The sequence below is a fragment of the Lepisma saccharinum genome, unplaced genomic scaffold (genome assembly GCF_977018435.1).
Source record: "Lepisma saccharinum unplaced genomic scaffold, izLepSacc3.1 HAP1_SCAFFOLD_842, whole genome shotgun sequence".
Lineage (NCBI taxonomy): Eukaryota > Metazoa > Arthropoda > Insecta > Zygentoma > Lepismatidae > Lepisma > Lepisma saccharinum.
Window position 1 is genome coordinate 43251 of NW_028143504.1, and position 25432 is coordinate 68682.

Genomic DNA, 25432 nt, shown 5'->3' on the forward strand with positions numbered 1-25432 from the left:
TGAAACAAGGCTTAACAGTGTTACCATATTTTCAAGGTCAAGTCTTCTTAAAATCATCAGTTGTTGCAGTTGCCCTATAGATGGCGACGGTCCTGTCCAGTCGATACGAGCCACATTTCGTTTATTTCCTCTAATCATTGGCGGCGATTGGGTTCCAAAACCGGGGAGCAATGTGTCAAAACTGGGGAGGGAGGGAAGACAGTATATTTCCATTTGTAGATAAGGTTTAGCATAAGGCAAAACTCGCCCCCTCTAATCGTCGCCACTGTCTCTAATCATAAAAAGCCGTTGGAGTTATTGTTTCTCTTCAGGGTGAGCAAAACCGCTTAATAGTGTTTTATTTTGTATCTGTTTTCCAACCGGTACTGAGAAGCAGGAGCGCCGAAACGGGGGGGGGGAGCAGGGAGCCCCCCCAAAAAAAACTTCGCTTGCAACTGAACCTGTAAGGGGCCCAATGTTTCATTTTGGAACAACGCATTGTTTGGGTGATGAAAATTTCATAAAATAACAGGATTCTGTGTGAGAACATTTTTGTTCCTTATTTTCATAAGTTTTCCAATTCGAATTATTTATTCTATTTATGATCGTAAAACTTTTGCACACAGGAACTTTGCAAAGAGGCGGTAAATTATGCAGGATTTTCATCTGAAATGGGTAAGTCAACAATGTTGAGTCTATCAGCCAGCTGAGTCTTTATAGTGTCCAGCATGCCTGTGCATTTACTCTATTTCTGTATTTCATGTTTCGAGTACACAGTCAATGTAGGGAAAAAACGCATGGTACGTATATTATTTTGATTTAAACTTTGAAAATATAGTATCCACTTCTTGTGGAGGCCCTTCATCCAATATTAAACCTTTTTGGCCCAACAAGATACCTAGCTCTTGCTTCGTCAATTTCAAGGACAATACAGTAATAGGGACTTGTTCTCTCTGCTCTTGAACTTACGAAGAAAGATGGCAGCAGAATGGCTTGTGGACTATTTAAATGTTTCACAAAAGAAAACACTATTCTCAGCCTGGGAATTTCTTATTTATATTAAACTCCAAAAAGAATAGTAGTAATCGATCAATCTCTTTATAGTGTCAATCAAAAGTTACATATTGTGTTGAATAATTATGCAATCAAAATACAGTTAATTTTTGTCCAGCTAATAAAGTTTCATGTACCATGATATATATGTTTTATTTTCAGAGTGAGTTAATAGTAATTGCAATTTCTTTAAATATTTTTCTCAAGTGTGTCCCTACTACTGTAAAAAAAACTTTCCCCCACCCCCGCGCTGCAAAGGGAAAAAGTCTGTATTTATGCTCTGCTCAGCTTTGGGCCTCCGCAAATATCGGAAGAAATCGGCACCTATGCTAAGAAGGCGAACAGCGCCGAAATCTTGCCCGCTCCACTCCACCCTTCTCAACCTCCTTTTCGCGCAGGTTGGTGTGTAGACCAGGGGTTCCATTACTTTCTAGCTCAGGGACGGCGACAGGGATGGGCACGGGTGGGCGAGCGCCCACCCAAAAATTCCTGTGCCCACCCGCTTGCCCACTTGGGATATGTGAATGTTTCAATAAATAAGTGTATTCTGGTATTCATTACACGTATATTTTACTCATGAATATTATCTATACTAGAAATGTTCACATATCATCATCCCATAAAAAGCTGTCTTAACTTTATCATTAGAAAGCAAAAGGAATTACTAGAGATTTTGAAACAAAAAAGCTGTGATCATTTGAATACTTCTATGATTAGAAGCAGCTACTAGGTTAGGAGGTGCAAAATTATGCAGGGTATGATCATGATGAGGTCAGGATTTAGGTGACTTTGAGGGCTGCATCTCTGGGCCTTCACTGGGAAAAAAATGCTTGGAAAAGTACCACATAAAGAAAAAAATGAGGTACTTCGGATGTGATGAAGAAATGTAGAAATACGTATAACTAACCACCTCATGTAGCTTGGCGAAAAGTTATAACTGAAACTGTGGAGGGGATTGGGGTGGGGTCTTGGTGTTGTAAGCTCCGGGCCTTCACATAGCCTATATAAATTCCGGCCTGCGTATGATTAAAATAATCTCTAAATAAACAAATAAAACCCCATCTTACCGTTGCTTCCTCCAGCAACACAATAAATTATTTCGACTTTTTAATTAGGTCTACATTGAAATTCCAGAAGTGTATTTTTTTTTATTTCATTACAATTTTTACTTACATGTCATCTTCAAATATCTACATGGTTTACAAAATAACAACTTTGGACCGAAGTGTATAAATTTTGATGTAACAGATATCTGGGTATGGGAAAATCTGCAGAATTATTGAATTAATAATGGGTGGCTACTTCTATTTAGAAATCTTCGTTCCTCACATAAATTTAACCTATCAGTTACGTAATCATGCGATTTTTCTTGTGATGAGCTTACGTAGAATTAAAAGAAGAAGAAGTTGGTAGGAAAGCTTTGTTTTGAGGGCGTCAGAGAACTAACCAATCACGATGATAATGGTTTAAACTGTAGAAGCATCAGATGTTCAGCCGAAAAGGTCAACAGAATCTGTAGATGAAGATGAAGTAAAGAAAAAAGGTAATATCACGAAGTATCCAATATAACATTTTGTTTCTTTGTTCTTAAATCCACTTTTATGTTCGGATAGGCTAATCGGGACTGTTTAAAGTTTAAAGTTTAAAGTGGAGTCCGATCCACCAGGGGAGGGGGCAGTTCAACCCAGAACTTCTTTATTTATTTATTTATTTATTTATTTGTCTCTTATTTATTGTTATTTATTTATTTTCTCATTTCATGTGAAAGTGCATTCCAGTCCCTAACCACTGATACAGTAAAAGAGTTACTAAAAATTCAGTTTTGTGAGTTTTAATTGTCAGAAGATTGGAACTTTGGGATCTTTTGTATGATAACTCTGGGTTTCCTTAGGGAAGCAATCTGCCTGTGAGATATAAAGGACTTACTGTATAAAGTATTTTATTTTCTTCCGTTGACCCTTGATTAAAAGAGCATTATAAGGCGAAAACATTATGCCAGTGAAGAAAAAATATATACAGAAAGAACTCAAGGGGAAGGTGTCATCTTATCACCACAGAAGATGCTTTCATTTAAGAGGGTGTATTGCCAGAGGGAAGCATTTAAGACTTTCGGAAAACAACGTTATTGTTCACGGAGATAGCTGCCTTGATCCAACAATATAACACTGTGAAATTGAAACTACCACCTAAACTTTGGAAGGGGTATGAACTAATGCAACTCCACTTTTGTAAGAGTAAATTGTTGCTGATTCGCCTGATTTGTTCATGTGAAGTCACTTTTCTGCTAATTTTGGCTAAGGGCGGCGATGAGGTTCAATGGTGATTAGATGAAAGTGACGAAGGGCGAAAACAAATACACGCAGACACTGAAAATACAACACCCCACAAGTTATTATTTTTAGTGTTGTTTCAGGCGCCAGAGACTCGTTCGCCTGCAAGATTAAAGTTTCCAGGGTATACTGGGTAGGATAGAGGTTGACATTTGAGTGTGTTCGAAAAGGTCGCGCCATACAACCCAAGTCGTCTGTGAAAAAGAGATGAATTACCGGGTAAAGTGATCAATTTCGATGAATTCCTTGTGTCGAAAATCACATTCTACAAATGTAAACTATTTGTTACCAGTGGCGAAGCGTGACATTTTTACGTAGCTAGTCATCGCAAGATTTGCCAAATTGCAAGAAAATTTTATGAAATATATTTTTATTTCCATAAAGTTTAAAATCTAGGGGGAGAATTGCCCCCTTGCATGTGCTGGAAAAAAAATGCAAGAAATATATGAAAAATAATTCCATCATGAGTATCATTTTGTCCTGCTACTCTTAGATTTTGCTAGCTTTGCGTTTTTTACTTCAATGTTTAACCCACTAGATTGGTTTCCGTCCAGGATTGGGGGCAATGCCTCCCCTGCCCTCCTGTGGTTGCCCCACTGTTTTCGGAGATATATATATATAAAACAAGAAACTGACATCTACTTATGACTTGATTACCCAACGAGATTGTTCACCTTGCTGGTCTGCTGATGTGTGCTTCACATTCCCCTCAACATGTTTACATGTAATCGGATACCATGAGCAAGTGGTAGCAGTGGAGAGAATAGTTCAAACCGAAAAACATCGGCTGAAATTATATTTCCCCGCCATAATGTAATCACAGTTACCTCCTCCATAGACATAACACTAAGACATAGTGGATTTTTAAGCCATAATATAGTGGAAAAGGCTAGGATTGGATTCCAACAGTCTAAGCTTCTGCTATGTTTGAATTGAATTGAATTGTTGTTATAAGTCCACTTTATGCACAGAATGGCTAATCGGGACTGGACCTAAAGTTTAAAGTTTGATCCGAACCACTGTGTCATGTGCCTCCACCGTCTGCTATGTTTGGTTTTACTTGGACGGAACTGTCACAAAATTCAAAGAAACGTACTTTAAGCACACATAAGCTAATCGGGACTGGACCTACAGTTTAAAGTGGGATCCGAACAACCATGTGCTTTCACCAGGTATCAGACTGACTGACTAATATTTCAAAGGTTGTCTGTGACAAGTAGTTCAATAGTTATTTTTAAAGTTTTTTTTGGGGGGGAGGGGTATTAAAACGTTTTTTCGTTATATTACAAAAGCTTATATACGTAGTTCGAATCCAGAGAGGGGGCCGCGAGGCGGTGCTTGTGCACCCCTTAATTTTCTTCCGCACCCCCTACATCAACTGAACAACTGAAAACACTAACCCTTCGAGTTTCATATTATGTCATATCATATTGAGCGCCGAATGTTAGGTACTGAAGTAAACCATTATTATTGTATGGAACAGGCAAGCACTGAAAGAGATGCCGATGTACATACTTTCCTGTACTGGTGGCAGCCTCTATAAAAAATAAAAATCAGCGGCCTTTTTTTTCTTTTGTCAGCATTGTTGTTATGAATTTTTTCTTCTTTTATTTCTTAAAGTGGTCTGTTCGTGGTTTTTGATAATGCCTATAGCTTAATGTGAGTTATGTTGATTTTTCTTCTTTCTTGCATTGTTGATAAACGGTTTATTTTTCGCATACTTGTTCTTGCTCACACTGGACCAAGAATGTCAGCTGCATTCAAGTCAGTGTGCAATGTGCGTTTTGTCCTGAAGTGGCATACAATGTACTATGTATTTTGTACCTCCAATGGTTACATTGAAAAGGTTTACAAATTGTGTTTTTAGAGGCAAGGATGATTTTATTTTGTATTTCACTACTTGCGTAGTTCAATAAGAGACTGCTAAGTGTATCTGATTGTTTACACTTTATGACCATTTTCTTGGAATATAAGACTTTGTACATATCATCATGGACGTCCAGGGGGAGGGCAAGGGTAAATGAATGTCAATCTAAACTTATATTTATATTTTGTATATTTATATTTGTATATATATATATATATATATATATATATATATATTTACATTTATGTATATTTTACACATACAATTTAATTTCAGTCAGTAATTTATGTTAATTAGTGGCGGTGATTGGGGGTGCAGTTACTTTTATTACAACTTACTTACATTGGTGATAATTTTTAGGGTAAAATGTTAAGAAATATAATGATTCGTTTGGAGAAGAAGGTGGTAAGAAGACGACGGTCGCCGACGTATACGGCTACATGATGATATAATGGTTAAAATTAATTTATTTCATTGTTTGTTTGGTTTACTAGTAATGACTATATCTACTCGACAACGCACACCTAAAAGTGAGTTGAATACTCAGTTATTGCAGATCCAGTGGCCTTATATTAATTAATCTTAGTACAAAATCAAGCAGAAAATGAATAACACATAATAAAATAAAATATTCCTTTGGGGTAATTCTACACGTACGTGTATTTTCATAATTTTATGTCTTGTCCCCCAATTATTATGATTTTTTTTTCGCTCAATGAATTGGGAATAGGGCTGCAGCAGCTTCCCCCCCCCCCACCCGGTGGACCTTGACTATATCCTCCGGATTCACTCTCGTAAAGAAAAAAAATATTTTTTAATGGTAGATAGTAGGGAATTCCCAATTTCTCACCCCTCTCCCTCCAAATACATGCACATTTTATTGTCATATCGAATACCTATGCTCACTGCCAAACGGAAACCTTACTTCTACATTTGATGAAAAATTAGCGTCTGAATATTTTTCCCATCTTTTTCTTTATATATGAACTGAAAAAAATTACGTATATGTTCAAAAATTTCGATGGTGCGGTTGAACCACGTTACTCCGCTGTGGACACTCTTGACAGCCTGTGCGCGGGTGTTCAACGGGAAATCCTTGTAAAAGGTAAAGGTAAAGTGCTCCCCTGTGCATAGCACCATGCCATGAAGGCATATAGGGGGTGTGATTGTAACGCCCCACACTTTCTTGATCCGGTCGTGAGTGGGGGTGATGTGATCAGCATCACGCCCCTGACCGCCTTTACCCCCCAGGGTTTCCCTCAGGTACCCATGTTATTCGACGCTGGGTGGGCGCCGGGGCCGCTTCCATCCCGGATTTGAACCGGCCGGGGATCGAACCCGGGACCTTTAGCATGGTAGTCAGACGCGTTACCGACTGAGGCACCGCGGCCACCTTGTACTACTAACAAATATAATAAATATATTGTGAACAATGCATTTTTGCTTGTTGTAACACTGACGTCTTAACACAGCAGAAACTTTCTTCTCTGTCAATTGTGGAAATCGAGTATTAAATGTTCATGTAGTTGGCAACATGTAATTCGTGGGAGGTAAGGCGGGTTTTTTAAACCGCCAAATATTTTGCGCGCACTATTGAGTCCATTGCTTCGGTGAGAGGGCAGTCGTGCCGTGTGTGTGATAGGTGAAGTTGCAAACATGAGACAAAATAATAAACGGAACTTCAAGGTAATGAAGCCTATTTCAGTGCGATTCAAAGAAGATGGTGTTATTTACAAATGTACTGCAGCGAGAGTTAAGATGAAGAATAAGAAGTTGTCTGTTGGTGAAGTGCATGATGTTCGCTGGATCGACGGACAGTTCTATAAAGCTACAATTTTGGAGATAGGTAAGTGTCTTGTTCTTTTCACTGTTTTTATATTAATTCTTTAATTTTTAGCAATAATAACACATAACACGAGCATATCTGGGTTAATATAATTATAATTTTCAGTGGGTCAGAACTTATGACTATTTGCAGTTGCGCCTTATAACTATTTACAGAAAAAAAACTTGTTTGGAATCAAGTTGTCATCCTTGAATAGCATTTGTTCGACTGGGCCTAGGTTATTTTATTAATCAAGTTGACATATGACTGTCGTTTTATTGCAGAGGCTATGGAAATAGCGAGTGGTGTTGCACCCAGAGAAGGAATTTCGTTTAGTTCCCTGACAATTGGGGTCGAAACGTGACCAGGATGAGAATAATACAAAATTGTGTATGCGGGAGGCAAGGGGGGTGGGGGGGGGCAACTACTGGTCAAAGTTAAAGGTTATGCTGATTATATTCATACTTTTAAAGCGTTAAAAATCCTAGGCATAGATTTACCTCTGTTAGGTTAAATTATAACCCGTGAAGAAATATGGCTGATAAGGCAGGTACAAACTGCAGTTTGTTAACGTAAAGGCTGAGGGAGTTCATGTGATTTTGGCTGATTAAAATAAAAGAAGGGAAATGTTTGAAACGTTTTAATAGTATTGTAAAAAGTAGCCCTTTTCAAAATTACATTACGAATTTTCTTAAGCACGCTTACAAACTCGGCACATAGAGTGCGAAAGGTTGTCACAAATTATTAAAAATATTTGCTTTCAATTTAGAATCTCGACGTTGAAACCCTGTTGACAGGTATATTGGAATATTTTCTTCCACTAGATAGAAAGGCAATTCTATTTTTTGGATACGTAATTTTAAGGAATTGGGTCCATATTGGAGTTTCTCATTGGGAAAATTGATTAACGAACGTTTAACCGAATACATGGGTAGAAGAGTATCATGTTTTCCAGTAGACGTTGCTCTTCCTTTGTGAAACAGAGTTTAGAAAAATAAAGCTGTTTTGTGATGAAATGCAAGTGCTTGTAACCCTGAAGGGACCAATCTCAAGCTGTCATAATTTTCTCGGTTATGTCTCACGTTTATAAACAACAGCTGACTGCTTGGGTATTGCTTTCATTTTTGACCTTGACAAAGACGCAACAGAAAACTCTCGATATTCCTGTCTGCGTTCTAATGCTACGCTATCCACCGAAGAATACTTCTCTAACATTTTTTTTTTTTTTAATGTTAACCGGTCATTTTTGTTTCACATGTCAAGAAATGCTCTTTTCACCTTTCATCTGCCTTGCTTGCAGTATTGTACAGTCACTAGCAAATATAAGAACAGGCGGATTGTCAAGCACTATTGTCGTTCTTTTTTCTTCTTTATAGCATGCTTTTTAACGAATGGGATTGTGCTGTTGCTGCAGCAGATATTGCATTCTGTCTATTGTTTTTTTTTTTAACTTCAAATTGCGACAAATTGCTAATGAACATGATGGTTGATAATATGGGTAGTACATCCTTTGTCACAAAAGTTCCAGGACTGAGCTCGTAAAAAATAATTGATTCAACTTACGGACTAATGGTCCTAGGTCTTGTCAAATCTTGTCGGCTATCTATGCACAGCCGCTCCCGTTTCTGGAGGTCAAGGAAGCAAGCAGAGAAAGCTTCATCTGGAATGCTTCTCAGCACATCTGTCACAGCCGTTTGGATTGCTGCAATATCTTCATCTTGACGCTTCCATTTGAGCGGCGTTTTCACACTGGGAACGGGCCTCCCCGATGACGCAGTGGTAGCGTCGTCACCTTTCAATCAAAGGATCCCGGGTTCGATACCTGGTGGAGGTACATAGTGGTTCGGATTCCACTTTAAACTATAGGTCCAGTCCCGATTAGCTTAATGTGTATAAAGAGGGCTTAAAACGCCAACTTAATCAATCAATCACACGGCCAAACAAAAGAAATCACACGGCGACAGTACGGGTTAATATGGGTGATGTGGTAGAGGAGGAATACGATGATTGGCCAGATATTCCTGGACTGATAAAGCAGTATGGGCCCTGCATTGTTGCGCAATAAGAACCACTGCCCTGATGTGCACAAATCAGGCCGGATTGCTGGACGCAAAACGTTTCAGGACGTCAATATAAACGTCTTGGTTTATCTTTTGTCCTTCATGCAGATATTCATGATGCACCAAACCTTTAACATCAAAAAATGCGATAGCTTCTGTAGCTTTCTGATAATCCCACCTTCCTCCCAAACAAGTTTAACACCGTAATGGTATTTCCAAGGTTTTTTTCCATAACAAATTTCAAAACTTTCCAAAAAAGAAAATAAGATCAATAAATAGCCACTAGTTATATTTATTACTATCATCCAGAAATATGGACAATTAATTCTACATCTGAAAAGCACGCATTTGTTCATCATATTCTCTTCTTTTGACAAAATTTGCAGAATTGTTGTTCAAGGAGTTTCTATCTGAATGTTTTTCTTTCATGTACGAAGTTCTAGAAATTTGATACAAATGAATCAATACAAATTCGGAACAAGTGAATCCATAGAGGTCGTTCTGGGCCCATTTCCAATTGGATAGATTGGAAAAATTAGACGAGATCTAAAAAGAATATAACATTAAAATGTGTTTGGATACCTGATTTAATTAACGTTTTTCAGTTATACCGTTAGGTTAACCGCGATAGTGGACGTGCGTATGATAGCCAGGGAAGAGGCAAGGTTATGTGTAGTACGTTAGTGTAATTACATACAGAGAATAAAATATAACTTGGAAAATCAGAGTTTACATCCTTGTAGTTCAGTTGTAGGAGAGTTGAAGAGGGTTGAGCAAGTGACTCAACAACGGCTGCATTTGTAGCGGCCACAGCTTTTATACTTTTCGTGAATCGCAAATTGAAAGAACGACATCAATAACTACAAGCCCTCTAAGTTACATATTCGCCTACACATCGGACAGCAAGAGTTTCGTGAATTGTTCTGCAAGTCCAATTCTAATTTTGCCAGTATCGATCAGCTTTAGTGCAGAAACTGAAGCAATTAAGAGCCAAGAAAACGACGGATCATCCGTTATTTAGTGCTACATTTAATTCAATAAATCTATTTGGAATGAGTCCTTCCAATGTCTCTAGGTTTACGTCTTGTTTACAGAAGAAATTAAAAAGAATATGAAACAGAAGTATCACACCTACGTATTTTGTTAATAGGGCTTAGTTTGTTTGTTGGAAGTACAACGGTTCAGAAAAAAAAAACAGAGGAGGATATGAAGAACAGATGCGTGTTCCACAGACGTTGAACCTATTTATATGAATGGTGAAGTTAGTACCCTCCAAATCAAAACACGTTCATGAGCTGTTGTTCAGAATCACCACAAAGCTTTAGCTTTATGTTTGAGCATGATGTAAATTGTGTAACTGAGAAAAGTGAGAGGCTTCCGTGACGTCATAATTGATAATATCTCAAGGATGTCAGCTGCTTTTGAGAAACGAAAAACTAGACCTGTTAAAAATTAACTTCGTTCTGGGACATGGGGCTGTTCGCTGCTACGGTATGGGATTAATTCCTTAAGTACCTCTAGTACAAATACTGCAATTTTGAACATTGACGATACAGTTTGAATAAAATATGCCATATAATATTTTATACTAGAAGTATGTAGTTTCTACAAATTTTGTTAGAATATTCGGAGGTTAACGTTTTTCGTATTTTGTTCTGAACCATATTTATATAATCTTATCATCACTAACTTGTTTAGAAATGTGTATTCCACTCCCTTTACGAAACCGTATTTAATTGTACGATGTTTCACTCATTTTGAACAATTTTCTCAAAACGTTTTCAGAGAGACATATCATTCCAACAGACAAAGTAACAGTAATAGGTTTAGTAGGGTGGGTGGAAAATGTTAGACAAAATAACGCGAGGATATTTCATCGGCTGCTTCTTTACATTTCTTTCTTAGGTACTCTTGTACCCCCCCCCCCTTCCCAGTTCTTCACACTGATTCTGAATGATTTACGGAGCATTTTTCATGTTTCCGAGAACTCTTATTTTTCTAACATCCTTTATCTTTATACTTAATTACGTAGTTGAGCATACTTACCATCGTCCTCTGTGGCCTTTGTAGGGAGGCTATAATAGAGGCGATGTGATCACACCAGATTCCAGATTCCCCGCAGGTACCCATTAATGAGAAACTGGATGATTGATTGATTGAGTTGGTGTTTTAAGTCCACTTTGTGCACAGTAAGGCTAATCGGGACTGGACCTACAGTTTAAAGTGGGATCCGAACCACTATGTGCCTCGACCGGGAATCGAACCCGAGACCCCTTGGAGAAACTGGGTGAGTCCCAGAGCCACTCGTGCTGGGAGTTAGCTAGAAAATTCGCATCTGAAATCACCCATGCTGGGAATAAATCCCGGCTTTCCTACGTGGCAGCCAGACACCCTTCCGACTGAGCCACCGAGTCGAATTTGCAAGAAAGAACAGAAGTTAATAATAAAGCAAGCACTGCAAAAATAATAGTATTTTCGGTCATTTACAATATATTGCCATTCAGACCTCCATACAAATACGTTAAACTGTGATTTTACTTGTACAGGAGCATAAAATCAACAACGACGCCAGGGAAAAGTGACAAGAGAAGCAGCAGGCGCAAAGACGGAGGGGGGTTACGCTTGAAATTGCATTTTATATACTTCTAAATATCACTTGTATTAAGGTTAAAAATTCACTTTGGAAATATGAAAACCCCAAAGAAAATTGGGTTTTCTACTGAGGGGCTCCACCCACAGCTTTTTTCCAGGCGCCGTCACTGCATAAAGCAAATTTTACACTTTAAAGCAGTGCTTTATTTTGAGTACTAATCAGTGAAGCTGAGGAGAAGTTTCCCACTGCGTATTCTTCCGCCTGCCTGTCTGCCAGTCCGTGTCAACTAGCCGTATCTCAGAAATTACCAGAGCTCCAAATACGAAACTTGATAGGTTGATAAACCTAAGAAATACCAGCAAAAAGCATCATAGATCATCTCGATCCGAGCACCGTCTTTCCGTGAGGGACAATCGAAGTCACGTTACGTGCCGATATCTCAGAAACTGTTAATGCTACGTAATAAAATGTAATAGATCATCTCGATATAAGTTATCTGAATCGACATATCCGTCTGTCTGTGGTAGCAAATAAATCGAAAGTCAACAATCTATATATTTTTAACATTACGATATCACCGGAATTATTAGAGCTAGAAATTTGAAACTTGGTAAAAACTGAAACATCTTGGAAATACGCACCTGATGTAGTATATACGTTCTCGATTGGGCTATCCATTTGATTTTTGTAGTCAACAGTCGAAACCGATTGATAAATATATGGTAGTCAGAAAAATTATTGGAAATGAAAATAGAATTTGATGCACTGGCAGACCTACTCAATACTACTCTGAAGTGACATAAATAATATGAAGGTCCACGTATATAAGGGGGAAGGGGAGGGTCAAACAATTGAAACTCAACAATCAATATATATTTGACCGTTGAGATCCTGGAATTACTGAAACATGTAATACGTGCAATTTTGTGTTCTGAAGGCCATGTTGAACAGTCACTTCTTTCGTGAAAATGTTCTCTATTGATCCGCCCATTATCCGTTCTATTTAACAATCAAACTAACCGATATCTCTTTATTAGAGATACAAATAGAGTAGTCTGACTGTTTATAAGTTTAACCGTGGATATAACATGTTCTGATTAGTACCCATTAAGCACATCACGGTAAGATTGTGAATGCTGCTCCAACTTGATTTAAGTATTTAACAAAGTTCTCTTCGGAAAGGAAATCTGATAAAATTGGGGAATATAACCCTCCCGGTATCCCTCTCTGGTTACGCTTGTTTTCTATTTTACATAATATATAATGTTATACAATATCGCATAGAAATATTAATTACGAAGAGAAAGACGTAGTCATTTCTCAAGAAATGTTGATTTCATTAGTTTCTAAGGTGAACAAATTGTTAATATTTTTACAGGACCATCTCTGGATGACGGTGAAGAAGAAGACTCTGCCAGCAGACAGCATGCTCAAGTGACATTGGAAAGTACTGTGAAGCAAACATCTAAGAAGAGAAAATTCGAAAACATACAAATGTCACAGACAGTGAACAATTCTCCTGTAGAAGAGAGAACTGAAATATCTAGTACTGAACATGTAGTAAATGGAATTGAAAATTCTTACCAACAAAGGCAATCTTGTAAAGCAACTGCGTGTGATGAGGTGAAACGTCCGAATTATCAACCGGATTTGACAGAGATAAGCAAAGCAAAACATTTAGATAATAACCACAGAGTGGAAAATGCAATTATTTCATGTTCAAGGGAAACTGAGTGGCGTGAATGTCAAACAGACGTATATACATCCAATGCAAACAACGTACCATCTGTGAATGAAGATAAAGAAGAAGAATGGATCAACAGAAATGCTCAAGAGGCATTACAAACGTCTAAGAAGAGAAAATTGGAAGATATGCAATTGCCACATGTGGAGACAGTGAACAATTCTCCTTTACAAGATAAAACTGAAATATCTAGTACTGAACATGAAAATTCCTACCAACAAAGGCAATCTTGTAAAGCAACTGCGTGTGATGGGGTAAAACGTCCGAATTATCAACCGGATTTGACAGAGAAAAGCAAAGTAACACATTTAGCTAATAACCACAGAGTGGAAAATGCAATTATTTTATGTTCAAGGGAAACTGAGTGGTGTGAATGGCAAGAAAATATAAAGGTATCAAATTCTAACAGTATACCTATTGCAAATAATCAGTTTGAAATGGAAGACTACTCAAAGTGTTCTGATAGAAACAAAGAATATGCAAAGAAAAATATAATTGGAAACATTTCATCAAGAATAGAGAAGGATAAAACAAGGATGGTAGAAAGAATGCAACAAAATCGCAAAACAAGTAAAATTCAACAAATAAATAGATCTTTGAGACAAAAACATTTATCGTCGTCCGTGGGAAAATTTAAGAAGAGCAGTACTAATAAACACAACGGAAAAAAGGTAGAAGTGTGTACAACAATCAAGCAAAGGTCAGGCAAATCAGAGAGACTTAATTTTAATGATCAGAAATCTACATGCAGAGAGACAGCTCCATCCTTTCCAAAATTATCGGAATTTAGAAAAACAGCTATATATAAGAAAGGAAACATGGTGGTGGATGTGCTTTCTGTGGAAAATACAACAACAAACGAAGCTGGGTCATCCCTTCATGATGACTTACAATTGCAAGGAAGAGAACATGTTCAATCAACCAATCGTGTCTTGGAAAGTAACGAGGTCGAGGAAGATTCTTCAATAGACTTAACTCCTTCAGAATCTGAATATCTTCCAGACACAGATAATTCTGATACTGAAATTGAAAATTGTCTTGAATCAACTAAGAATAATAAAGCCTTGGCGTCAGTTAATTCTGATAAGGAGAGTAAAAAGTGTAGTTATAGCGATACTTGTAATAGATCAAAGAGGATTAATGAAGAAGACACTTTGTCTTCCAGTAGTGACACGTTGGAAGTAGATATTACGAGAAAGAATGGAACTAAAAGAATATTTAATAAGAGACAACATTGTTTTTACTGTGGAGATACAATGATAAAACTTTCACGGCACCTACACAGAAAGCACATAGATGAATTAGACGTCAAGGCAGCTTTTGCATTTCCTAAGAACTCAAAGGAACGAAAGGAAGCCTTAACATTACTTAGGAACCGTGGAAATTATACTCACAATGTTGAAGTTGTGAAAAATAAGAAAGGAAAACTCATTGTTAATAGAAGGCCATATATCCAATTAGCAACACCAGAATATTTGCCATGCGAATATTGCTTCACATTGCTTGTAAAATCTAATATCTGGAGACACAAGAAAATTTGTAAATTTGCTCCGAAAAATGGACCACCTTCCAAGTATCGCCACCAAGCACGCGCTTCGCTACTGATGCCCATTTCATCAGTAGCCACTGAAGGTCTGAAGGAGAATGTTCTTGGTAGGATGGTTCAGGACAGAGTATCTCTAGTGGTTCGAAATGATGAATTGATTCTCAAATTAGGAAGCCGACTGCACAATATCCATGGTCACCTAAAACATATGCACAGTACCATCAGTAGCAAAATGAGAGAACTCGGAAGGTTTTTGATAGAAATTAGAAAACTTGACAATACAATAATCACACTACGAGACTGTATTTCACCTGCAAAATTTAAAAGTGTGATTCAAGCTGTACGTATTCTTTGTGGTTTCCAGGGAGAATCTAATACATATAAAGCTCCCTCCTTAGCACTGAAAATTGGCAATTCCCTATCTGAGACGGCAAAGATAATGAAGGCCGACGCTATAATAACTCATGATATACAAATGAAGGAGAATGCAGATGATTTCCTTCATTTGATGACATCTGAATGGAATGTTGAAATTTCAAGGAATGCCTTGAAAACTTTGGAGGAAAAGAAATGGAATACGGATGTTTTGCTGCCACTAAGAGACGATCTGCTAAAACTACAGTCGTATCTTAAGAAGGCCAAACAGGACCTCACACAGAAGATGAAAGACAATCCCGATGAATATACATGGACTTCGCTCTGTCAGGTTGTGTTAACGTACCTCATATTATTCAATCGGAGAAGAGTTGGTGAAGTTCAAAGACTGTTAACAGAAACTTACACTAAGCACAGGGTAAATAATAAATTTAATGAAGATGTATTCAACAGCTTAACTGATCTGGAAAAGAAATTGTGTCAGTCTTTAATAAGAATAGAAATACGTGGGAAGAGAGGCCGAGGCGTTCCTTTATTTCTAACACCTGGCATTGACGAATGCATGCAAATATTAATCCATACTAGAACAGTTGGAAACATCCGTGAAAGTAATCCGTATTTCTTTGCCATTCCTTCAACCCAAGATAGTTGTGTGAGGGCACACGATTGCCTAAGAAAGTTTTCTCAGGAATGTGGAGCAAAGAACCCAGCTGCATTAAGATCTACACGTTTAAGGAAACATATTGCAACCATGTCCCAATTGCTTAATCTGAAGGACTGTGAACTGGACCAAATCGCGAGACATATGGGACACGATATTCAGATCCACAGAGAATATTACAGATTGCCAGAGTCAACTGTGCAGCTCGCCAGTGTCAGCAAATTACTCCTTACATTGGATCAGAGAGGAGGACTAGAAGAGTGCAGGGGCAAATCACTGAGCGAGCTTGATGTTCAACTCCCAGGTATGAATACCACATTTATAATATATTTCACTTATGTTATATTTGTAGCATGAACTAAGTTTCCACTCGCAATATACTCACAATTCCATATTATTTTACTATCATCGTACCTTCAACAACATAAAACTTATGCATGCCTTTAAGTTCTAGATGCTAATTTTGGTTATTTTACTACACTTTGCAGCCACTTGGGGTAATCGCGATGATAAAGGAATGAAATAGATGACGGGACAAACACACACTCATGTATTGACCAGGATTTGAATCTGGAACCCCTTACGTCATAGCGCGATATGTACACCATTTCGCCACGGGCGCGGAACATGTTAGATGATGTCACATTCATTGATTACATTGATTCAGTCAGGTTTGGCAACGATAAAAAGAACGAATGACTATAGCCACTATTCTTAAAAAGAACTATTTCTATTCTTACGTTACACGAATGTAATTCCAAGAACACATGTTTGAAAACCTGAGTGTTGATCATACGTATTCCTTTCCTTTGTTACAATCAATAGGTAACACTTTGAGAGCCTTGCCCAACTCACCGACTGCTGTTCATACTTCCACTTGCTCTCAGCAGAGGTGGGAGTCACGTGTGGTCAGTACGACGAACCCCCCAGCCTGTGCAGGCTTCCGTGATCGGATTAGGCTACTCATCCATAGTTCGCCTGTTTGACACCGGTCTCATTCTGTTAATGACTCTGTTTCACAATATTAATTGAAAGTTATTGTTATTTTCAGACTTCGAGGGGGGAGGTTATCATCTTTGTAGCATAATTTACTTAAAATGAAAATCGAGACCAACTTTTATTTATAATATATACATACAAAATATCAAGTAATTATACGTTGAATGCAGGGATATCAAATATGTAAATGATTTTCGTTTTTACAAATAATCGTTACTTTATACAATGATCAGAGTACCATTTCTCAAAATTCTTATTCTGTATCAGACATATATATACATGCACATGCACACACTCCCATAATTTTGGTTTGCAAGTCATTGGTAAAAATTTAGATTATTTTTAGGCAATATATCTAATAATTTCAAATTCATCTTTTCCTTTGAATCTTCTAAATCACGCGACAGTGTTCCATTTTCGGATGATTAGGAAACCTCGATTCATGTACTCTTCAATGAATATTTCCTTTCATATAGTGTAGAAAGATTTACAATTTTCCAAATTACCACATAAATTTATAAACCCATGGAATGGGTATATTTAGGGCTGGTTTTTTTGTATTATTTTTTCAAGAATTTCGTGAAAAATATATGAAATATCGTGTTTATAGTTAAAAATATGGCAGTAATTTCGTGAAAATTTCGTGGTAATTTTTAATGCCATGCACTTATACATAATGTTACTAAATCAATGAATTATTAATTTATACAAGGCTTAATGTTTGCAACATTTATGGGAAAATAAGCTTAAAAATAGTAAATAATAAATTTCACCTTCTGAAAATCAGCCTTACTCAGTTATATTTATATTTTAGAAAAAGTGGAATGTACAAAACAATCTGTCTCTCATTTACTTTCATTCATAAAACAACATAAAAAATAATAAACTTTCAGGTTACTGTGCCTTTCCAAATGATTTCTCATTCCTTTGCAGCCAACATCTTCAAATCGAATATATTTCTTAAAAAGAAATTTGTAAAAAATGCCATTTTTTCGTTTTTATCGTAAAAATGAAAATGTTCGCAGAAACGGTAAATTTCGCTAAAATTCGCGACAAAATTACAGCCGTGAATCAGTCACATTTGTTATAAATCGTGCATATACTACTTGCTGCGTCTCTCCGTTACATTTCGGGTTTATCGCTAATAACAAAAAAAAAAAAAAAACCCTGGGCGTATTGTTATTTTTGGAGCAGGAATACATGTGTTGAAATTTCAATGAAATTATGTTTATAATTTATAGTCATTCATTACGCTGACGTTGATTTTATATCATACACGTCCCGTCCTATGGTATCTTAAATTCAATTTTCAGTTAGAAAATTGTTACCTTTCTTACATGTACACAATTAATAAAAATCACTTTTCATTTGACAGATATGGTCAGCAATGAAAGATTTGAGGAACTACAAGGCAATATTTGCAATAGCGTTGAAGAACGTTTATCTGAAACAAGTGAGGAACATACAGATATGCATACATTTGCTGAAAGTCATCCTGAAATAGAAAACATTTTTAAAAAGAAGAGAAAGCCATCTAAAAAGAAGTGGTGGTCAAGAGAGGAAGTAGAAGTAGTGTCGAACTTTTTCAAGAGGCATTTAGTTAGGGAAATAATTCCCAAGAAGGATGAGTGTGAGAGGTGTATTCAAGAAAGTAATGGGATCCTAAAAGATAGAGAATGGAAGGGTGTCAAGTATTTTATTTATTCCAGAATAACTCAGAACAAGAAATTTAAACTCAAACAATTCTCAAGTAAATCTGAATTTGAAAGAAACTAGAAAGTATTTTCATGTTTTATTAAAAGAATCAGTTAACAATGAATCTCTCATGTGATTGATGCATTTTATACACAAGTTTAAGGAATAAATTGAGAGTAAATATAATGTTTATATTGTCCGACGCATAGTCAGAAAGAGAATAACATAATGCTCAATTGCACAGTTTTCTAAAATTATAGAAAGAAAAATTATTTTAAAATAGCAAATAATTAATGGTTGTTTTTGTAGAGTGTGAACAACTACTTCTGATCTTTGTTAGAATTGTGATAAGAAAAAAAATATTTGCAGTCACCAAATTTTTATTTCGTTAATTTTAATATTTATTGTCACAAATATCACGTGCTTGAATGCAAACGTTCATACATGGTTGCAGTTGCAATTGTAGAAAATTGCTAAATATTGACAAGCAACACCAACTGCAGTGAATGGAGGAGTTAAGAACTCTTGCAGAAGAAATAAAAACTATTAGAGTTTCTCTCTCACATGAAGCTAGTGTTCTTTTTGCATTAAATTGAGAACTTTCTATACGCACAAGCGATATTTCTATAGGAGTGTAATATTAAATTATTAAAACAAATGTTTAAATTCTTTTTTATGTCCATAGTTCATTAATCTTCAATCCAACATGAAACTGTAAATTAATATCATATGGCAGAGAATTTTGTGTAAACACATAGAAGAATATCTTGTGTTGCTATGATAAATAAGTGTGCATTTTGGTACAATAAGATTCACCATTCTGCGCCATAAAAAGTAAAAAATACTCCTCATTGTAGCTTTTGTTAGGAATAATTTATTCCTAATTTGTTTGCAATTAGTTATTTCTATAATGTGTGTAAAAAAACTTGCTTTGAGTAAAGCGTTTCTAAAGCAAATATTCATAGCTACATGTATTCATATAACTTAGTATTTTTTAAATGTTAATTCATCAGATATTTCTAAATATAATAAAAGCCTGCCTATTAATAATGTTTTCCCTTTCAAATTTGAGATGTAAGGTACGTAATGTTAAGTAATTCACTAGAAGTGAAGAGGGAATTACAATATTACTATATCCTATTAGTCAACCAATGCAATAGAGCGCTCTATAGTCCGATATTAATAGTTAAACGCAGCATGGGGTTCTACGCGAATGTCACAGTCACAGATTTTCTTTAATTTTAACTTATGTTTTGGGACAATAAGTATTTACCTTCAAAATGTGAGTCTTGATGTTGTGAAATAAGAATAATCACGAACTGCTACAACATCTAAAAACCTCGTGGTAATAATTAGTTTTCAATTGCTTAGTTTATGTAAGTGTGTTTACAAAATGTCTTACTCCAAATACAGAATTTATTGGGGCAAATATTCATTCATCCGTTCACATAATTTTGTAACTTTTTATATTGTGTTCGCAAGGTGATTTTTTAAAAATATAAACGTGTATGTTACTTACAAGTGTCATAGTCTACCTACATCTGATCTTGTCATACAATGTTTACATAATATCTCTACTTTGAATGATGATAGAAGTTACTAGAAATTGATACGTGTGTATCGGAAGTGTCGATTTTAGAAAATATACAGGGTGGCTCAAAAAGTCATTTAACACTCCCGGTACAAGGCCACTGTAGCGCGCAACTTGGAAATGGTGATGACCAATCGTTATCAGGCCAAGGGGGAACCACATTGACGCTACCCACGTGGTCGGCGGCCATTTTGATGTCTTCCATCTTGAATTCAACTTCAGAATTTTAAATGGGAAGGGGGTGATATGATATATCAAAGCAGGCTAGAATTTCACGAGAAATGCAATGGTGAAGGTTTTTTCGATGTATCTTTAACCAGTAAAAAGTTATGACTGAATTCTTGTACCAATTTACTCCTTTTCGAGGTGTTAGAAAAATGCCTTAAAATTTGTTTATAATGCATCAAGATCAAAGTGATGTCTAGGGAGAAAAGTTCACATGCCATTGCACAAGATTTTAATCGGATACATCCACATAGAGCTGCGTATTATGAATGGTTGTCGCGAACAATTTACAGTGTGACGCTTCCATTAAATGAAAAGTCCTTCACAGTGACAAGGCTAATGTTTATGATCATAAGGAAGTTCATAAACTGAATATTCGACCCTTGTCATCTGATAACTAACGTTGGACAGAAACTGCTTCACAACGTTCCCATAGTGTTCTGGTGTTCCTCGCTATTGAAAAAAAACCCTGTAAAAAGTACCTTCTTCCATAAGCAAGGATGAAAAAACCTGTTTATTTAACAATTCCAAGTAGCCCTAAGCACTTAAGGTTCCGTTGATAGAAAATTGACTAACCAGTCGTGTTCCACACAGCACGGCACACCATTAACTTACCAGCACTAACCATTCAGCTTTGATCTGTCGAAAATGGGTTATCAGATAAAAAAGCATCGAATATTCTGTTTATGAACTTCCTTATGAACATAAACATTAGCCTTGTCACTGTGAAGGACTTTTCATTTAATGGAAGCGTCACACTGTAATTCTTCGCGACAACCATTCATAATGCACAGCTCATCATGGATGTATCCGATTAAAATCTTGTGCAGTGGCATGCGAACTTCTCTCCCTAGACGTCTCTTTGATCTCGATGCATTACCGATGAGCTAAACAAATTTTAAGGCATTTCTCTAACACCTCGAAAAGGAGTAAATTGGTACCAAAATTCAGTCATAACTTTTTACTTGTTAAAGATCCATAAAAAAAAAACCTCCACCATTGCATTTCTCGTGAAATTCTAGCCTGATTTGATATATCATATCACCCCCTTCCCATTTAAAATTCTGAAGTTGAATTCAAGATGTCGAACATCAAGATGGCCGCCGACCATGCGGGTGGTGTCAATGTGGTACCCTCTTGGCTTGATAACGATTGGTCATCACCATTTTCATGTTGCGCGCTGCAGTGGCTTTGTACCGAGGGTGTTAAGTGACTTTTTGAGACACCCTGTATATGATTCGTAGTGATATTGAAAAGATGTAATATTACATAAAGAAACTAGCAATATTGTATAATTTGTTGAAAGGTACAATTTCAAAATGAAAGGTAGACATTATTCTGTATTTGCTCTATGTATATGCCATATATGTAACATTCAATCACTTAAATAAGTGTTTATTGTGCATTCTGATATTAATAGTTTAACAATGTTCTACATAATATGTAAATTAACTTCAGAGCTAGCATTAAAAAAATCCTATGGAATATACACGGAATTAAATTCCTTAAGGAAATTATGGGTTTTATTGCACAATGGATATCACTATACCTTGCTTTAACAATTTGTGAAACCTTTGAAGTAGAGTAGTGCTGGAAGAGGGTTTCTCTCGAGCGCCAAATAGTTCGTACGGACGACGCTGGATAGCGTACGGAATTGAGATCAGCTTCGCTCGAGCTAATAACTCTAAAAACGAGTGATATAACCATATATTTGTAGTAGTGGACCCTTAAATATGCATCGTAAGGTGAGAGACGCATTGAAATTGAAACGTAAGTAAACATTGTAATTATCTCCTTGATAAAATGTATATGGTATTTGAAAATGAAACATATGGTTATGGGCTGAAACTGAAAGCACAGTTATTTTACATACATGTGTCTACGTTTATTGTCAGATTAAAATGTTATTCCATTGTAAACACTCGAGCGTGGGAGCCTCGAACAAGTACGAGCGAGAGAAAGTAGTTCCCACAGTACTCTACACTCGACCCTGCAGTATGGCTGTGGGATTTGTTGAACTTAAAGATGTCCAAAATACCAACCAACATGACGTATTATTGCATTTTAGTTTGGACATAGAAACTATGTAAGATAGAAAAATCGCAATGCCTACCTAATAGAAGTATGTAGCAGCATACAGCGTAAAGGATGTCGATATCCATTTGTGTATTAGTATCAAACAATCCATGGGCAACCATTGAAATCTCATTAATTTTTGATATCTTTGATAATTTTTTATCTCACATTTGAAGACACAGATTGAGCGAGACATAAAATATGTTATAATACCATATCATGTAATACAACTTTCAGTACACAAAATGTTATATTTGAATGTCCAACAGTTTCCGATCAAATAGAAGGAATTTATTGTTTGGATAATTGACTAACGGAAGGAACCAAAAGAGAACATTTTGACGAGAGAAATTTATGTTCAACGCGTCCTCTCGCACACCAAATTACACGTTTTGGGACTTTATTGAATTCCAATACACAAAAGATTAAACATCTTTCGTTTTGTCGATTCTAATAGAGAAGAGGACACATAGAATGAAGTCCCTACAGACCTACTTCTCGATAACACCAATGCTACCTTCTATTCACAAAATTAATCAGGTGAAATTCATGATATTGATATGTTGTTTTTTAAGTCCACTTTATGCACAGTAAGGCTAATCGGGACTGGACGTACAGTTTAAAGTGGGATCCGAACCACTTGTGCCTCCACCGGGTATCGAACCCGGGACCCCTTGATTACAAGGCGACGACGATACCACTGCACCATGGGGAGGCCCTGTGAAATTCATGAGAATGTTAGAAAGTTGCCGCATTGATTGATTGATTGATTTGCTTTATTTTACTTCGCTTTTTGTGCCACTGTTAGCTCATTTGCAAAGATGGGAATGAGTGATGATATGATGAAATGGATGAATGGACACTCACAAACATTCATGTCCAGGCCCGGAATTCGAAACCCGCGACCCATGGCGTCGTAGCGCGATGTGCTAACCACTCCGCCACTGGGGTCGGCTAATTGAATAAAAGTAATGGCATCTGTATGATAGTATAATAGCTGCGGTTGCTAAGCTAGCGTCTCATTACTATGCGAGAGACTCGGTCCGATCTCCGGCGGGGAAACCGGGATTTTATCCACCTGTTCAAGCGGCTCCGGCACACACCCAGCGTCGTATAAAGTGGGTATCTGTAGGAAACTCTGTGGAGTAAAGGCGGATAGGGGTGTGGTGCTGATCACATCAGCCCCACCTTCGGCCATGATCAAGAAAGTGTGGGGTCCTAACTCCACACCCTGTATACGCCTTCATGGCGTTGTGCAAAGCACAGGGGAACACTTTATATTTTGTGTTAGTAATAAAACGAAGGTTGGGGGGATGTTTTAAGACAGGGGGTAAAGAGTGGAATTTTATACAGGGGGGAAAAAGAGTGGAATTTTATGAAGGTTTTTAAATGAGTTTCGGAGTGTGCGAATTAACGGGGGTGGTGAGGATGCCGGGGATTTCTCCGCCGCAATAAATTTTATACCCTGCAAAAGAAAGTTGTTATTATCCATGCCAGGGTGTTTTTTATCCTTCTAAATGAAAATGGAATTGAAAGAATATATGTAGTATTCCTTGTCCAATATATAACGTTATATAGCCCCAATCCCACTGACTCACTGACATAAATGTTCTCCATGAAGGAAGCCCCGGAGGCAAAAAATGCCCGATTACGACCACCCATGAAATCGTCCCAAAAGGCCGAGAAAATTAAGAAATCGCTCAATCGGCCCTTCCTTAAGGGTGAAAATGCCCTTTTTTCACGTCCTTAGCAACCGTTGCCACGGGCATTTTTTGCAGCACACATTGTTTCCTTCAATTCTTAATTGTCGAGATACATTATATTTCTCACAGATCTACAACACACAGATGAATCAACTCCTGGCTTTGAAAAAGTGGCTCAAACAAGGTTGGCGTCTACACAAGAAGAAGTTTCAGCCCAGACACAATTACGTATGCATTGTTATACTCAATGCGAGAATATCTACATCGCGCTTGTTTTAACTAAATGTTTAGGAGTATAATAACACAATACTTTATAGTTTGCCGTGCCTGATGTTGTCCAAGGAAACGGTCGTTGTTAGAGAACTTAAAAGAAAGTTTATTTTTACTCCAAAAACTACTGTAAGGGAATTATGCTAGACTTTTCAAATTTCAAAATACGAGCGTCAGAATTTATTACAGATGCAAGGTAGGAATTTGAGGGGAATGAAGGAAAACAATTATTATCCAATTACCTTTAAAAATGTGAAAATGACAAAAGACGTAAATATTGCATTTTCAATTTAGTGTCGCTAATGAATTCGTTTATGCAAAACATCCAACTAATTATCTTGAAACGGCTATTACTTACTCATTTTATTATTAAGAAATTAAACAATACAATTTTGAATATTTGTACCTTATTAGAGCCCATACACACATAAAGTTACTTTCTAAACTTTTCAAATTAGCGAACATATACACTTGTTCCCTTCATCCAATACAACATGCAGACATTTTGCCCCATCTACTAGCATAATAAGATTACGCCCACAACGTGGCCGAAGGTCACGCATGTGAGCGTACAAGACGTGGCCAAAGGCCACGTCGAAAGTACTCTAGTCTTAGCTATATAACAGACACGATTGAAAAATCATTTGTCCATTAATGGTCCAGTCATAAGATTTTTCTGGCCAAAAGTATGTAGCTTTGTGGATTAAGGAAGGACACCATTCTGAAACTGACAACCTCACCGTGCCGAGACAACAGAAGGCTGTTTTCCACTCAAGTTTTCATGGCATAGTCCTGATATTTTACACGTATTAAAGTGTTCACAAGAAACTTGTAGGTAGG

The 25432-nt window shown here is 36.9% G+C and overlaps 1 protein-coding gene across 1 annotated transcript; it reads left to right on the plus strand.

Moving 5' to 3' along the window:
• Positions 1-6987: 6987 nt before the first annotated feature.
• On the plus strand, positions 6988-22046 carry LOC145983344 (uncharacterized). The gene is made up of 3 exons (XM_083116482.1): positions 6988-7075; positions 13059-16337; positions 18408-22046. Exons 1-3 carry the CDS (start codon positions 6988-6990, stop codon positions 18806-18808), a joined length of 3768 nt encoding a protein of 1255 aa, XP_082972608.1. The 3' UTR covers positions 18809-22046.
• Positions 22047-25432: the final 3386 nt, after the last annotated feature.